At 43.1% G+C, this 18,007-nt stretch overlaps 1 protein-coding gene across 2 annotated transcripts in view; it reads left to right on the top strand.

Moving 5' to 3' along the window:
* Nucleotides 1-406: 406 nt before the first annotated feature.
* Nucleotides 407-18,007, top strand: part of LOC118362033 (testican-1-like) — a 304,120-nt gene continuing 286,519 nt past the window's right edge. The window contains exons 1-2 of one of the 2 annotated variants that reach the window (XM_052508657.1): nt 407-980; nt 2,290-2,460. In XM_052508657.1, coding sequence (XP_052364617.1) covers nt 2,293-2,460 — 168 coding nt within the window. In that variant the 5' untranslated portion in view covers nt 407-980; nt 2,290-2,292. Of the gene's footprint in view, nt 981-1,015; nt 1,693-2,289; nt 2,461-18,007 lie in introns of those variants that run through there. The other variant, XM_052508652.1, reaches the window with a different exon arrangement.

Here is an 18,007-nt window from a genome sequence, read left to right as displayed (position 1 = left end):
AATAGCCCCCGGGAGTGACAGCCGGAACTCCGTATCCACTCAGAGTGCAGATATGTCTCGCCCTTGCCTGGTCCTAGAGCCAGGAGAGATGAGAGAGGATGTGGGGGGACGGTGTTGGGAGAGATGATCCCCGCTTTATTTTACGGAGTGGAGCAGCGGTTTAAGGCACAGTGCAAGAGGCGTGTTTCAAGGCGACATTTCAAGGTGATACTACGGACAACAATAAGGATATTTTGGGGGGTGATGGATTATTTGGTACTTTCATGATTGATATAGTCCTACACACTTTTTCTCTATAGTTGTTATCCCTAGATTTCTTCTGACGTCCCTAGCCTGCATGGTATCTCAATATGGCGTACAGTACCTGGTTCGAAACCAGGCTGTATCACATCCGGCCGTGATTGGGAGTCCCATAGGGCGGCGCACAATTCCCCCAGCGTCGTTCGTGTTTGGCCGGAGTAGGTTATCATTGTAAATATTAACGTTCTTAAGTTCTTAACTGACTTGCCAAGTTAAATAAAAAAGACAAGAAAGACCGTGTCACTTACACCGCAGGCCACGTCGGCGTGAAAGAGAAACGCCTTCTTTCGGACCCATTTTTCTTTGGCTGCTATGACAGACCCTACTGGTTTTATGTTCTACCTGATAATTAATTTCACCCACTTGGTGACCCATGTCTAAATCAGTCCCTGATTAGAGGGGAAGAAGGAAAACGAGCAGTGGAACTGGCTTCGAGGTCTAGATTTGAATTTGTGTGGTGTAGGCTTTACAGTTTTGTTTTTCCCCAGTCGAGTTCCTCCTCTCTGCTCCCAGTGACATCGTGCGCGGCGCGTGGTTCTGAAAGGAAAGATGTGCTGAAAGAACAGCGCTCGCCAGTCTGCTCTGCAGCGGGTCAGAAGGCGACGCGCACAGGCCATATGGAAATGGGAGACTACTCGAGGCTATATGAAATAGGCCTATAGCAGATAATAAACATTATTGTAAGTGACAGACATTTTCACATTGCTCAATTCTATAGAAGCCTTAACGTTTAGTGTGGCCTAACACTGCCATACGCTATAGGACTATACTCAAACGTGCATTATAAAGAGACTGCCTAGGCTTTACTCGGCTTGCATTTTGATGACCATAAAAGTTATCTCGGGATAATAACTATAAAGAAAGTGTGTAGGACTATATCAATCATGAAAATACAAAAATAATCCATCACCCCCCAAAATATCCGTCTTATTGGATGTTGTATCACCTGGAAATTTCGCCTTGAAACAACAAACATTCGCTTATTCCCGTGTGAATGCACCATTCCCCCCGTTGTAAATCAATGACACACCAGCTCTCTGCACTGCAAATAGAAATAGAGAGGGAAGAAGGGAGGGAGACATGGAGAGGGAGGTATAGAGGAGGGTAAAGGAGTGAGCGGGGAAGCGATTGGGAAAGAGAGAGAGAGACCGCTACCAGAGAGGCGGAGTCTGAGCGGAAGTTACCGAGGGTGGGAGAGAGACAGTTCTGACGAGGCTTGTTCCTGCTGCTCCTGGTCGCTGTCAGTATTACAGCGGAGTTCGGAGCTACCGGAGGTCCCGTGGATAATTAGGCTACTCTACAGTCTGACCGAAAAAAAACGTCTAACTGACAGCAGCAGAAACGTCCCACCCTATACCTCTTTTCCCAGGAGCTGGACACAAGCTAATTGAGGTAGGTGGATGGAAGAACGGGGTGCTTTTGTGAGCTAGGACCGGAGAAGACAGATTTGTATGTATATGACAAGGGAAGGGAGAGAGTTATGTAGTCTACGTATTTGTGGTTCACTCCCGCTTTGGTAAAAGGAGATGAGAGAGGCGCGCGCTCCAAGTAGACGGTAATTGCCTGTTTATACGGTCTGAGAGCCTCACGAGCTAATCGGTTTCCCGTGCTCCATCTGCCACGGTGTGCAAATGCGATATGTCTCCAAATGTTTATAATCAGCTTAGGAGGAGCAGCAGCAATTTCATAAGAGGCAATCTCCAGTATTTACTCAATCAAATTAATCCAACCTAAAAGATTGAATAACATCATGTCCTTGTCCATTTTGATGCTGACATATCTGCATCATTAAATACATTTTCAATCCATGACAAAGTGCAGGTGAATTAACCTACATGTTGGCGCGTACTTGTATGAACAATTATTCCTAGTCCACATCATGCGCATCAAGGCAGCAGGCTCATTTACCTCCCTTGCTGTCTTAATATCTCTTGTTCTCAATGTCACTTTCTCTCTCATTTTCTCTTTCCCCATCTCTCTTTTTTTCAGACGATGCTTTTCTGTCTGCTGCCTTTCGCGGCTCTCTTGCTGCGCGCAGAGGGCAGGCGCGGGGGAACGGTGGTTGGTAACAAAAACATTGGCCACGCGATGGACAACGACAAATGGCTCAGCACCGTGTCTCAGTACGACAAGGACAGATATTGGAACAAATTCAGAGATGTGAGTTTATAATGACTGTGTTTTTCGCAACTTTCCTCACAAATTGGCCATTTTGACGACTGTTGTAGCCCAGAACAATGTTAGAAAGACTGGCTGACCACGAGGCCCTGCCTTGTTGCAGTCCTAGTAATGGTTGGGTGATTTGACTGACGCAGATGTGTATGCAGCCCCGTCCTTGACACACCCTTTACAGTAGGTACGTGAGTGAGAGTCCCAGCCAGACAGGCAGCGGCCTTAATCCAATGTGTGGGCACTCAGCAGGTAGAGCAGCTTAGAGTGGAGCTCATGTGCTGTGAACGAACAGCTCACTCAGTAAGGCACTGAGGCACATCGAGAGAGTGTGTGAGAGGGAGAGTGTGTGTGTGTGTGTAGGAGAGAGGAGAGACAGATACAGTATGGACATTCAGGGCCAGGCATAAGCCTCTCCCCTGCATGGCAAAATGTGTAGAATTGCAGGAAATTAACTCTAAAGTGTAATCTCCCCCCACTTAGGGCCCCCAAAATACCTATTAAGATATTGAGGCTAGGGACACACCTATTGAGATACCATGCAGACTAGGAACACACCTATTGAGTTACCATGCAGGCTAGGGACACACCTATTGAGTTACCATGCAGGCTAGGGACACGTCTATTGATATACCATGCAGGCTAGGGACACGCCTATTGAGATACCATGCAGGCTAGGGACACACCTATTGAGATACCATGCAGGCTAGGGACATGTCTATTGAGATACCATGCAGGCTAGGGACACACCTATTGAGATACCATGCAGGCTAGGGACACACCTATTGAGATACCATGCAGACTAGGGACACGCCTATTGAGATACCATGAAGGCTAGGGACACACCTATTGAGATACCATGCAGGCTAGGGACACGCCTATTGAGATACCATGCAGGCTAGGGACACGCCTATTGAGATACCATGCAGGCTAGGGACACGCCTATTGGGATACCATGCAGGCTAGGGACACACCTATTGAGATACCATGCAGGCTAGGGACACACCTATTGAGATACCATGAAGGCTAGGGACACGCCTATTGGGATACCATGCAGGCTAGGGACACACCTATTGAGATAGCATGCAGGCTAGGGACACACCTATTGAGATACCATGCAGGCTAGGGACAACCTATTGAGATACCATGCAGGCTAGGGACACCTATTGAGATACCATGTAGGCTAGGGACACGCCTATTGAGATACCATGCAGGCTAGGACACGTCTATTGAGTTACCATGCAGGCTAGGGACACGTCTATTGAGTTACCATGCAGGCTAGGGACACGTCTATTGAGATACCATGCAGGCTAGGGACACGCCTATTGAGATACCATGCAGGCTAGGGACACACCTATTGAGATACCATGCAGGCTAGGGACACGCCTATTGAGATACCATGCAGGCTAGGGACACGCCTATTGAGATACCATGCAGGCTAGGGACACGCCTATTGAGATACCATGAAGGCTAGGGACACGCCTATTGAGATACCATGCAGGCTAGGGACACGCCTATTGGGATACCATGCAGGCTAGGGACACACCTATTGAGATACCATGCAGGCTAGGGACACACCTATTGAGATACCATGAAGGCTAGGGACACGCCTATTGAGATACCATGAAGGCTAGGGACACGCCTATTGAGATACCATGAAGGCTAGGGACACACCTATTGAGATACCATGAAGGCTAGGGACACGCCTATTGAGATACCATGAAGGCTAGGGACACGCCTATTGATATACCATGCAGGCTAGGGACACACCTATTGAGATACCATGAAGGCTAGGGACACGCCTATTGAGATACCATGCAGGCTAGGGACACGCCTATTGAGATACCATGCAGGCTAGGGACACGCCTATTGAGATAGCATGCAGGCTAGGGACACGCCTATTGAGATACCTTGCAGGCTAGGGACACGCCTATTGAGATACCATGAAGGCTAGGGACACGCCTATTGATATACCATGCAGGCTAGGGACACGCCTATTGAGATACCATGAAGGCTAGGGACACGCCTATTGATATACCATGCAGGCTAGGGACACGCCTATTGAGATACCATGCAGGCTAGGGACACGCCTATTGAGATAGCATGCAGGCTAGGGACACGCCTATTGAGATAGCATGCAGGCTAGGGACACGCCTATTGAGATACCATGAAGGCTAGGGACACGCCTATTGAGATACCATGCAGGCTAGGGACACGCCTATTGAGATAGCATGCAGGCTAGGGACACGCCTATTGAGATACCATGCAAGCTAGGGACACACCTATTGAGATACCATGAAGGCTAGGGACACGCCTATTGAGATACCATGCAGGCTAGGGACACGCCTATTGAGATAGCATGCAGGCTAGGGACACGCCTATTGAGATACCATGCAGGCTAGGGACACGCCTATTGAGATACCATGCAGGCTAGGGACACGCCTATTGAGATACCATGCAGGCTAGGGACACGCCTATTGAGATAGCATGCAGGCTAGGGACACGCCTATTGAGATACCATGCAGGCTTGGGACACACCTATTGAGATACCATGCAGGCTAGGGACACGCCTATTGAGATACCATGCAGGCTAGGGACACACCTATTGAGATACCATGCAGGCTAGGGACACGCCTATTGAGATAGCATGCAGGCTAGGGACACGCCTATTGAGATACCATGCAGGCTTGGGACACACCTATTGAGATAGCATGTTATACACTGGAACCATAGCCCTCATTAGGCCCTGCTCACCCTCAAAACACCCCTGACATCATTCTGATATCACTGCTGGGTTCTGTAATCAGAGGAACACAGTGGTTTAGTGGGCGTCTCAAATGCACCCTATTCCGTGTATAGTGCACTACTTTTGACCAGGGTCCATAGGGCTATAGGGAATATGGGGCCCATCATGTGGGATGCATAGCCTCCTGTGTGCTCTCGCTAATGTATGAGGGATCGATTTTGTGTGGGCAATGGTCTTTTTCTGTTAGCAGCTGTCTCAGCTAGCCGGGCCAGGATGGTTATTGTGTAATAGGGCATGCAGCAGTGAGAGGGTCTACATTAACATAAGCTAACCTTCTCTTGACTGGAGTCAGTGATGTGGGAGCTAGGATTGACCCTGGCCCTGCATTGTTCTTCATTGGAGTGGCGATGTGAGACCTAGCCACAAACGCAGCATGTGAATGGCCTTAAGCGAGGCAGCTGCAGCGCGAGCCAGAGCAAAAGCATTAGCAAAATCCCTTAAAGCCTTTATGGTATGTGGGGGTGCTGCCCACACACCTCCCTCTCCATGGTGTTCAATGCAAATGAAACTCATTAGGTGGAAGCTGCTCGCTGTCTGGGAGAAGAGGAGAGGGGGAGGGATGGAGGAGGAGGAGTGTATATTGGAAAGGGTGTGACATTTTGGTTTAATATTTGATGTTGTGTTTCCCGGCCAGGGAGGGCAGCACTATGGTGTGTGTGTGTCTGCAGACATATATACCTGCAGGTCATAAGTCTCTTTCTAGCCACTCAAGTCATAAATTATTCTTCCCCTCTCTTTTCTCTCCCCCTCCCTCCCTTACCCCTCTCCATACCTCTCTCCCTTACCCCTCTCCATACCTCCCACTCTTTCTCCTTCCCTTGAATAACTTCGCTATTACTGGCATCACTCCCTTTACTTCTGTGTCATCCAGTCTCTTACCTCTCGCCCCATTGTGGCTCATTTACTCTCCCAACGTCTGTGTTTCTCTCTCTCTCTCCCCCTCCCCCTCTTTTCTCTGCTTTCTCATCCCTTTCTCTCAGACCGTCAATTCGTCAATCTTTTCTCCTCTCTTTCTCTTTTCACTCATTCTTTGTCCTCACTCTCTCAATTCAATTCAATTCAAGGGGCTTTATTGGCATGGGAAACATATTTTACATTTGCCAAAGCAAGTGAAAAAAAAAAAAAAAAATCTAAAGTGAACAGTAAATATTACTCATGCAAGTTCCAAAAGAATGAAGACATTTCAAATGTCATATTATGTCTATATACAGTGTTGTAACGATGCGCAAATAGTTCAAGTACAAAAGGGAAAATAAATAGACAAAAATATGGGTTGTATTTACAATGGTGTTTGCCCTTAACTGGTTGCCCTTGTGGCAACAGGTCACAAATCTTGCTGGTGTGATGGCACACTGTGATACTTCACCCAGTAGATATGGGAGTTTATCAAAATTGGATTTGTTGTCAAATCAAATCAAATGGTATTGGTCACACACACATGGTACATATGAGATGAGTAATGCAAGATATGTAAACATGACTTAAGTGGCATTATTAAAGTGACTAGTGTTCCCTTTATTAAAGTGGCCAATGATTTCAACTCTGTATTTAGGCAGCAGCCTCTCTTGTGCTAGTGATGGCTGTTTAACAGTCTGATGGCCTTGAGATAGAAGCTGTTTATCAGTCTCTCGGTCCCAGCTTTGATGCACCTGTACTGCTGACCTTTCGAATTCTTTGTGGGTCTGTGTTATCTAAGGGAAATATGTGTCTAATATGGTCGTACTTCTCTCTCTCCACCTCCTTCCCTCTCTCTCTGTCTGTAGGACACTGTGTGATGGTGAGGTGCGGTTCGCAAACCATTTGTTCATTTTGAACGGATCTTTTTACTGACTCGAGAGTCATCCCGGCAAAATTGGTTCTGCGATTGGTTCCCAGAACATCCATTCATCATAACACAAAAAACACACATAACACAAAAAACTGTCCAGTCGTGGTGATGATTAGAGAATGTCTGTTTTTTTTTTTTTAAATGAAAGGATCCCAGATTGTTTCATTAGGTTGTGGGAACAGTCTGGTGGTAACATTGTGGGGACATCACAAAAGATAGGTTCTCAAAACCCCAAAATATCCAGTTGTCTGGGTGGTTATACAATGTTTCTTTTAGGGTGCTAAGACATCCATCTGGTCATACAAGAACGTTCCCAGAACACATTGTTGTCTATTCTTTAAAGGTTCCCAAAACATTTCATTAGGTTGTTTTATTTATTTATTTGTTATTTTACCAGGTAAGTTGACTGAGAACACGTTCTCATTTGCAGCAACGACCTGGGGAATAGTTACAGGGGGATGAATAAGCCAATTGGAAGCTGGGGATTATTAGGTGACCTTGATGGTTTGAGGGCCAGATTGGGAATTTAGCCAGGACACCGGGGTTAACACCCCTACTCTTACAATAAGTGCCATGGGATCTTTAATGACCTCAGAGAGTCAGGACACCCGTTTAACGCCCCATCCGAAAGACGGCACCCTACACATGGCATTGTCCCCAATCACTGCCCTGGGATATTTGTTTTAGACCAGTGGAAAGAGTGCTTCCTACTGGCCCTCCAACACCACTTCCAGCAGCATCTGGTTACCCATCCAGGAACTGACCAGTACCAACCCTGCTTAGCTTCAGAAGCAAGACAGCAGTGGTATGCAGGGTGGTATGCTGCTGGCTAATGTTGTGTTGTGGCTACATTGCAAAAGATAGTTTCCCAAAACACAAAATATGCTCACCTGTGATGACGTTCATACAGTGTTCAAGTTGGGTTACACGGGTCATTCCCTTAATGTTGTAAGCATGCAGTAAGTCTGTTTTTTATGTATCCAGTCAGACATGCAGAATTTAGACTAACTGTAGAACATAACACATTGTGTAAAAATTGACTGGATACCTTGTAAATATGGGCCTAGAAGTATGCAGCACATAGAGAATGGGATGGTGAATAACCCACTTTCCAGGATTTCCCTGGGTTATTTATGTCTAAGAATGCTCACAAGGAAGCATGCAATTCCTGATTGACCATACTGCCATGGCTATATACTGCCAAAAGACAAAGGAGAGCTTCCCCCTGGGGGTGCAGAGGATAAAATACCTGGCATGGGAACCAAACATTGCAGGTTCAAGCCCTACATGTGAATATTATCAATGAACCACCTGCTTGTGTTTGTATGAGTTAAATGCTGTTCAAAAGTCCTATGAATTGAATTACAGTGCCTTCAGAAAGTACTCACACCCTTTGACCTTTTCCAGCGGTATTAAAAATGGATTTAATTGTATTTTTTTTGTCAACGATCTACAAAAAAAAGTCTAATGTCAAAGTGGTAGATACATTCTAGTATTTAAAAAAAGGAAAATAAAACGCTAATATATCTTGATTGGATAAGTATTCAACACCTGAGTCAATACATGTTAGAATCACTTCTGGCAGCGATTACAGCTGTGAGTCTTTATGGGTAAGTCTTTAAGAGCTTTACGCACCGTAATTATACATTATTAGCCCATTATTCTTCAAAAAATTCTTCAAGATCTGTCAAGTTGGTTGTTGATCATTGCTTGACAGCCATTTTCAAGTCTTGCCATAGATCTTCAAGATAATTTAAGACAAAACTGTAACCAGACCACTTGGTAAGCAACTCCAGTGTATATTTGACATCTGATCAAGTTTTTGACTTGCTGAAAGGGGAATTTATCTCCCAGTGTGTCTGTTGGAAAGCAGACAACCAGGTTTTCCTCTAGGATTTTGCCTGTCTACGTTTCTTTTTATCCCCAAAACTCCCTAGCCCTTGCCAATGACAAGCATACCCATAACATGATGCAGCCACCATCATGCTTGAAAATATGAAGAGTGGTACTCAGTGATGTGTTGTGTTGGATTTGTCCTAAACATAATGCTTTTGTATTCAGGACCAAAAAAAAAATATTTGCCTCATTTTTTTTGCAGTAATACTTTAGTGCCTTATTGCAAACAGGATACATGTTTCTGAATATTTTTCTTCTGTACAGGCTTCCTTTTCCCCTCTGTCATGCAGGTTAGTATTGTGGACTAACTACAATGTTTTTGATCCATCCTCAGTTTTCTCCTATCACAGCCATTCAACTCTGTAATGGATTTATCCTATCACCATTGGCCTCATGGTTGAATCCTTGAGTGGTTTCCTTCCTCTCTCGCAACTGAGTTAGGAAAATACATCTGTATCTTTGTAGTGACTAGGTGTATTGATACCCTTACCAAAGTGTAATTAATAACTTTACAATGCTTAAAGGGATATTCAGCATTATCTGTATGTGTGGAGTACAAAGCTTAAGTAGTCATTCAAAGATCATGTTGTGACATGGGGTATTGCGTGTAGATAAGGGACACACAATCTAAGTGTTATCCATTTTAAATTCAGGCTGTAACACAACAACATGTGGAGAAAATCAAGGGGTTGAGAATACTTTCTGAAGGTGCTGTATATACAGATAGTCAACATATGAAGTGTACAAAAAGGTTCTTCTGTTTGTATGATTAAATGATTTTCAGATGAATGAAATTTCCTATGAAATTAAATTAAAATGCCATGTGTCTCCATATCACCATATGGTTCCAATCATTTTTCCAATTAGAAGCTGGAGCTGGAGCACACCCAGAGAACATAATTTTGGGTGGAGGTGCTGACTAACGGCGAATAAACTGCTATAAAAAAGACATAAAGAGAGTCACACACTCTCTATATATAAACTACCAGTTATTTCTGCATTGCTGTGCCTTCTTCAGGGTCTTCAATCGTTTTTCCACCATACATTTTTTCTCATAGGGGATTTTAGAAACACTTAAAATAAGTTCTGTGTTTCGTCTAGGCTTACCCTGGCATGACGTTTGGTAACCATGTACATCTCTCTTGGACAAGATTTTGTCAATATATTTGGCTCTGGAACTCTCAGATTTGAAAATGCTAATTAGCATCAAAGTAGACATAATGCAAAACTACAAATCCCTGCATGCCCCCGCACGTCATCTCTAGCTGAAACCTTTGCTAATAGGTATTGTGGCAATTTAAAACTTGCACGAGCCAGTTCCCAGCATTGTCGTCAATGTTTAAAGAATTGTAGCCAATTTATTCATTACTACATTTAGCTAACATTAGATAGTGAATTCAGAGATTCTTACCGTTGCCTCGATTCGGCAGCCTCGACCAGATCATGGTATTTGTAGTTCTTTATGATAGCCACATTAGCAGATAATTAACATTTCATTTTTTTGGGTGGTAAATACAGGTGAATGTATTGATAAAAGTCTCTATGTCCTAGAGAGATTTATACCGTTATCACGCCAGGGTAAGCCTACACGAAACACAGCCCTTATTTGAAATGCTTCTAAAATCCCCTGTTTGACTGATCGTTTTTATAGGTATTATGACTGATACTGTGGTACTCTATTCAATCGGGAGATAAACATAATGGGAATGTATTCCAATCTGCTTTCTTGTTGACAATATTGTGGTAATATTAGGTAAAACGTAAATATCCTCTCTGGGGTAGGCGGGAAGCTTGCGTCCCACATGGCCAATAGCCAGGGAAAATGCAGAGCGCCAAATTCAAATACAATTCTATAAAAATCAAACTTTCATTAAATTACACATGGAAGATAGCAAATTAAAGCTACACTCGTTGTGAATCCAGCCAACATGTCAGATTTCAAAAAGGCTTTTCGGCGAAAGCATAAGATGCTATTATCTGATGATAGCACAACAGTAAACAATGAGTCGCATATTTCAACTCTGCAGGTGTGAAACGCAGAAATAAAATATAAATCATGCCTTACCTTTGACGAGCTTCTTTTGTTGGCACTCCTATATGTCCCATAAAGATCACAAATGGTCCTTTTGTTCGATTAATTCCGTTGATATATATCCAAAATGTCCATTTATTATTTATTCAAATTGAAGACGGGATGATCTGTGTTCAATACAGGAGCAAAACAAACTGCCGCTACTTTTCTGGTTACGCGCCTCTATCAAAAGGTACACATGAAGTGACGTTCGTTCTGAGCTATGGTACTTCTTCATTACACAAAGGAAAAACCTCAACCAATTTCTACAAACTGGTGACATCCAGTGGAAGCGGTAGGAACTGCAGGAAAGTCAATTAGAATTCTGGATTCCCCATGAAAACATATTGAAAAGACAGTGACTTTAAAAAAAAATCTGAATTGTTTGTCTTCGGGGTTTTGCCTGCTAAATAAGTTCTGTTATATTCACAGACATGATTCAAACAGTTTTAGAAACTTCAGAGTGTTTTCTATCCAATACCAATAATAACATGCATGTATTAGGATCTGGGACAGAGTAGGAGGCAGTTCAGTTTGGGCACGCTATTTATCCAAAAGTGAAAATGCTGCCCCCTACCCCAAACAGGATATAACATTTTCTAAATGTTCTTGAAATGTTCTAAGGACTTTCAAGACAAGGTCAAATGTACAGGACCAGTCAAAAGTTTGGAAGGTTTTCAAGGGTTTTTATTTATTTTAACTGTTTTATACATTGTAAATTAACAGTGAAGACATCACAACTATGAAATAACATATATGGAATTATGTAATAACCAGAAAAATGTTAAACAAATCAAAAGATATTATATTTTAGATTCCTCAAAGAAGCCACCCTTTGCCTTGACAGCTTTGCACACTCTTGGCATTTTCTCAACCAGCTTCAGGACAAATATTTTCCAACAGTCTTGAAGGAATCCCCACATATGCTATGCACTTGTTGGCTGCTTTTCCTTCAATCTGCGGTCCAACTCATCTCAAACCATCTCAATTGGGTAGAGGATGGGTGATTGTGGAAGCCAGGTCATCTGATGCAGCAATCCATCACTCCCCTTCTTGGTCAAATAGCCCTTACACAGCCTGGAAGTGTTTTGAGTCATTGTCATGTTGAAAAACAAATGGAATTCTCACTAAGCTCAAACCAGATGGGATGATGTATCGCTGCAGAATGCTGTGGTAGCCATGCTGGTTAAGTGTGCCTTGAATTCTAAAGAAGTCGCTGACAGTGTTACCAGCAAAGCACCATCACACCTCCTCCTCCATGCTTCACGGTGGGAACCACACATGCAGAGATCATCCGTTCACCTACCCTGAATCTCAAAGACACGGCAGTTGGACCAAAGGACAGACCAAAAGACAGATTTCCACCGGTCTAATGTCCATTGCTCATGTTTCTTGGCCCAAGAAAGTCTCTTCTTATTATTGGTGTCCTTTCATAGTGGTTTCTTTGCAGCAATTCGACCACGAAGGCCTGATTCACGCAGTCTCAAATCAAATCAAAGTGTATTTGTCAGGTGCGCCGAATACAACAGGTATTACTTACAGTAATACTTACAGTGAAATGCTCACTTACAGGCTCTAACCAATAGTGCAAAAAAGGTATTAGGTGAACAATAGGTAGGTAAAGAAATAAAACATCAGTAAAAAGACAGGCTATATACAGTAGCGAGGCTATAAAAGTGGCGAGGCTACATACAGACACTGGTTAGTCAGGCTGATTGAGGTTGTATGTACATGTAGATATGGTTAAAGTGACTATGCATATATGATGAACAGAGAGTAGTAGTAGCGTAAAAGAGGGGTTGGTGGGTGGGACACAATGCAGATAGCTCGGTTAGCCAATGTGCGGGAGCACTGGTTGGTTGGCCCAATTGAGGTAGTATGTACATGAACAGTTGATGTTGAGATGTGTCTGTTACTTGAACTCAGCGAAGCATTTATTTGGTCTGCAATCTGAGGCTGGTAACTCTAATGAACACCTCCTCTGCAGCAGAGGTAACTCTAGGTCTTCCTTTCCAGTGGCGGTCCTCATGAGAACAAGTCTCATCATGGCACTTGATGGTTTTTGCGACTGCACTTGAAGAAACTTTAAAAGTAATTGAAATTTTCCAGATTGACTGACATTCATGTCTTAAAGTAATGATGGGCTGTTGTTTCTATTTGTTTTTTTTTTAGCTGTTCTTGCCGTAATATGGACTTGGTCTTTTGCCAAATAGGGCTATCTTCTGTATACCACCCATACCTTGTCACAACACATCTGATTGGTCCAAACACATTAAGAAGGAAAGAAATTCCACAAATGAACATTTAACAAGGCACACCTGTTCATTGAAATGCATTGCAGGGGACTACCTCATGAAGCTGGTTGAGAGAATGCCAAGAGTGTGTAAAGCTGTCACTTTTTTGGTTACTACATGATTCCATATGTGTTATTTCATGGTTTTATTGTCTTCACTATTATTCTACAATATAGAAAATATAGAAAATAAATAATAACCCATGAATGAATAGGTGTCCAAACTTTTGACTGGTGCTGTATATCACATGAACATCAATTAAATATTATGTTAAACCTGAAATAAATATGCTATGAACGTCATAACTGACTTATTTAATTCTTACAACATAAAGCGAATGTCCTGTGCAACCTAAATTAAATATTGTATGAATGGCATCACAAATGAGCATATTTTGCATTTTGGGAACATATCTCCTGTCCACAAAATGTTACCACAACCTAATGAAATATTCTGGGAACCTTTTAAAGAACAGACACAATTCTGGTAGCGTTCTTTTTGCACCCTAAAAGAAACGTTGTGGAATCACCCGCACAACTGGACAGAACTTTTAAATAACAGATTAAATGTTTTATAGGAACGTTCTTGCAACATCTGGAAAATGTTTTATAGAAACATTTTAGTGAATGTTAGAACATTCGAAAGGATATTTCATCGCAAATATTTTTGATAAATAGATTTGATCAAAAATATTCTCTGAATGTTTTTGGGATGTTGTCATCCTAATGTTAGATAAAACCCCAACTAGAACTTAATGAGAATCTTAGCTAATGTTCTGGGAATGTTCCCGGTTTGCTGGGAGGATTTGTTTTTCTGAGTGACTTGTTCATTTTAGTCATTCGTTTGACGTGTTGGCCCAATTAATTATATTGTTATTTTGGTGGTCCCTGTGTGCTCTGGGCATTACTGACTCAAATTAATGAAATTGGTCTAAATAATTGTTATTTTGACCGAACGAGACGAAAAAAATCAAGAGTCAGTAAAAAGAACCAGACTTCCCATCACTACTAAATGACCCTGTGCCTTCTCAGCCATGTCTACTCCCTTCCCACTCCTCCCTCTCCCCCACCCTGACTCTCCTACCATGTCTCCCTCTTTGTCTCTGAGCCGACTTGCTCCCAGTTCAATAATGCAGGAGTGTGTTTGTGTGTGTGTGTGTGAGAGAGCGTTTGTGTATGCACTAGTGCTATGCATGTGCTGCTGGTATGTATACCAGTATCGCCCTGACTACTAGACACTATGGTATGATGCTGCAGTGTTTTTCTGTCTGTGTGTGTGTGTGTGTGTGTCTGTGTGTCTGTGTGTGTGTGTGTGTGTGTGTGTGTCTGTGTCTGTGTCTGTGTCTGTGTCTGTGTCTGTGGGTGGGTGTATGTGTCTGTGTGTCTGTGTGTGTGTGTACTCAGGTAAATTATACCGTGGCTCTCCATGAGATCAAACAGAGGTCTAGGGACAGTGGTGTGTGTAAAAGGATCCTTAACACACAGGCCTACATTGCTCGGTGTCTTATGTTTACTGCATGTGTGAGTGTTGTCAGATTGCTAGCGCAGCGCTCTGTTGGGACTGGGGTCTGGTTTGGAGGGGTGGAGAGTCAGAGTGGTAGGGGGTTGAGCTGATGACCTCTGGAGAGGACGGTATACAAGGTATTTGGACTGCTGCCAGTTATCTGTCCGTCTATCTGTTTGTCCAGTTGTCTAACTGTTGTTTACTATACTGTAAGCTGTCTCTAGAATCCAGATCTCAAACCTCTCCAGCTCGACCTGCGTTTCCCTAACTTGGTCCTCAGGACCCCTAGGGGGGCAGGTTTTGGTTTTTGCTCTAACACTACACAGGCTGATTTTAAAATGATCAACACTTCATCATTAGTTGATTATTTATTTCTTCCTTGGACACTGTGTTAACAAACCTCCAAACGAGCTTCAATGCCATACAACACTCCTTCTGTGGCCTTCTCTTAAATGCTAGTAAAACTAAATGCATGCTCTTCAACCGATTGCTGCCCGCCTGGCATCACTAATCTGTACTGTTCGGACTTAGAATATGTGAAACACTACAAATACCTAGGTGTCCGGCTAGACTGTAAACTCTCCTTCCAGACTCACATTAAGCATCTCCAATCCAAAATCACATCTAGAATCAGCTTCCTATTTCGCAAACAAAGCCTCCTTCACTCATGTTGCCAAACATACCCTCGTAAAACTGACTATCCTACCGATCCTTGGATGTAGTCTATCACAGTGTCATCCATTTTGTCACCAAAGCCTCATATACTACCCACCACTGCGACCTGTATACTCTTGTTGTCTGGCCCTCGCTACATATTTGTTGCCAAACCCACGGGCTCCAGCTCATCTATAAGTCTTTGCTAGGTAAAGCCCCGCCTTATCTCAGCTCACTGGCCGCCATAGCTACACCAATCCGTTGAACGCACTCCAGCAGGTACAGTTGAAGTCGGAAGTGTACATACACCTTAGCCAAATACATTTAAACCCAGTTTTTCCACAAGTCCTGACATTTAATCCAAGTAAATATTCCCTGTCTTAGGTCAGTTAGGATCACCACTTTATTTTAACAATGTGAAAGGTCAGAATAATAGTAGAGTGATATATTTCAGCTTTTATTTATTTTATCACATTCCCAGTGGGTCAGAAGTTTACATACACTCATAGCATTGCCTTTAAATGGTTTAACTTGGGTCAAACGTTTTGGGTAGCCTTCCACAAGCTTCCCACAATACGTTGGGTGAATTTTGACCCATTCCACCTGACAGAGCTGGTGTAACTGAGTCAGGTTTGTAGGCCTCCTTGCTCGCACACACTTTCAGCTCTGCCCACAAAATTTCTATGGGATTGAGATCAGGGCTTTGTGATGGCCACTCCAATACCTTGACTTTGTTGTCCTTAAGCCATTTTGCCACAATTTTGTAAATATGCTTGGGGTCATTGTCCATTTGGAAGACCCATTTGCGACTGGTTAACCTCTTAAGGCTGGTTAACTTCCTGACGGATGTCTTGAGATGTTGCTTCAATATATCCACATACTTTTCCTACCTCATGATGCCATCTATTTTGTGAAGTGCACCAGTCCCTCCTGCAGAAAATCACCCCCAAAACATGATGCTGCCACCCCTGTGCTTCATGGGATGATGTTCTTCGGCTTGTTAGCCTCCCCATTTGTCCTCCAAACATAACGATGGTCATTATAGCCAGACAGTTCTATTTTTGTTTCATCAGACCAGAGGACATTTCCCCAAAAAGTACGATCTTTGTCCCGTGTGCAGTTCCAAACCGTGGTCTGGCTTTTTATTGGCGGTTTTGGAGCAGTGGCTTCTTCCTTGCTGAGCGGCCTTTCAGCTTATGTCGATATAGGACTCGTTTTACTGTGGCTATAGATACATTTGTACCGGTTTCCTCCAGCATCTTCACAAGGTCCTTTGCCGTTGTTCTGGGATTGATTTGCACTTTACGCACCAAAGTACGTTCATCTCGAGGAGAAAGAACGCTTCTCTTTCCTGAGCAGTATGACGGCTGCGTGGTCCCATGGTATTTAAACTTACGTACTATTGTTTGTACAGATGAACGTGGTAGCTTCAGGTGTTTGGAAATTGCTCCCAAGGATGAACCAGACTTGTGGAGGTCTACAATTTTTTTTTCTGAGGTGTTGGCTGATTTCTTTTGATTTTCCCATGATGTCAAGCAAACAGTTACTGAGTTTGAAGGTAGGCCTTGAAATACATCCACAGGTACACCTCCAATTGACTCAAATGATGTCAATTAGCCTATCAGAAACTTATAAAGCCAATGCATCATTTTATGGAATTTTCCAAGCTGTTTAAGGCACTTTCAACTCAGTGTAGGTAAACTTCTGACCCACTGGAATTGTGATACAGTGAATTGTAAGTGAAATCTGTTTGTAAACAATCGTTTGAAAAATGACCTGTCATGCACAAAGTAGATGTCCTATCCGACTTGCCAAAACTATAGTTTGTTAACAATACATTTGTGGAGTTGTTGAAAAATGACTCCAACCTAAGTGTTTGTAAACTTCTGACTTCAACTGTATATTTCACTGGTCATCCCCAAAGCCAACACCTCCTTTGGCCACCTTTCCTTCCAGTTCTCTGCTGCCAATATTTTTATTTAACTAGGCAAGTCAGTTAAGAACAACTTCTTATTTTCAATGACAGCCTAGGAACAGTGGGTTAACTGCCTTGTTCAGGGGCAGAATTTTTTCTCAGCTCGGGATTCAATCTTACAACCTTTTGGTTACTAGTCCAACGCTCTAACCACTAGGCTACCTGCCACCCCAATGACTGGAATGATTTTCAAAAATCACTGAAGCTGAAGCTCCCTCACTAACTTTAAGCATCAGCTGTCAGAGCAGCTTACCGATCACTGTACCTGTACACAGCCCATCTGTAAAGAGCACACCCAACTACCTCATCCCCATATTGTTATTTATTTTTTGCACCCCAGTATCTCTTTTGCACCCCAGTATCTCTACTTGCGCATCATCATCTGCACATCTATCGCTCCAGTGTTAATTCTAAATTGTAATTATTTTGCCACTATGGCCTATTTATTGCCTTACCTCCCTAATCTTACTACATTTGCACACACTGTACATCAATTTTTATATTTTGTTAT

The sequence above is a fragment of the Oncorhynchus keta genome, chromosome 4 (genome assembly GCF_023373465.1).
Source record: "Oncorhynchus keta strain PuntledgeMale-10-30-2019 chromosome 4, Oket_V2, whole genome shotgun sequence".
Lineage (NCBI taxonomy): Eukaryota > Metazoa > Chordata > Actinopteri > Salmoniformes > Salmonidae > Oncorhynchus > Oncorhynchus keta.
The sequence above is the reverse complement of the archived record's forward strand: the minus strand, read 5'-3'. Positions and strand labels throughout refer to the sequence as shown.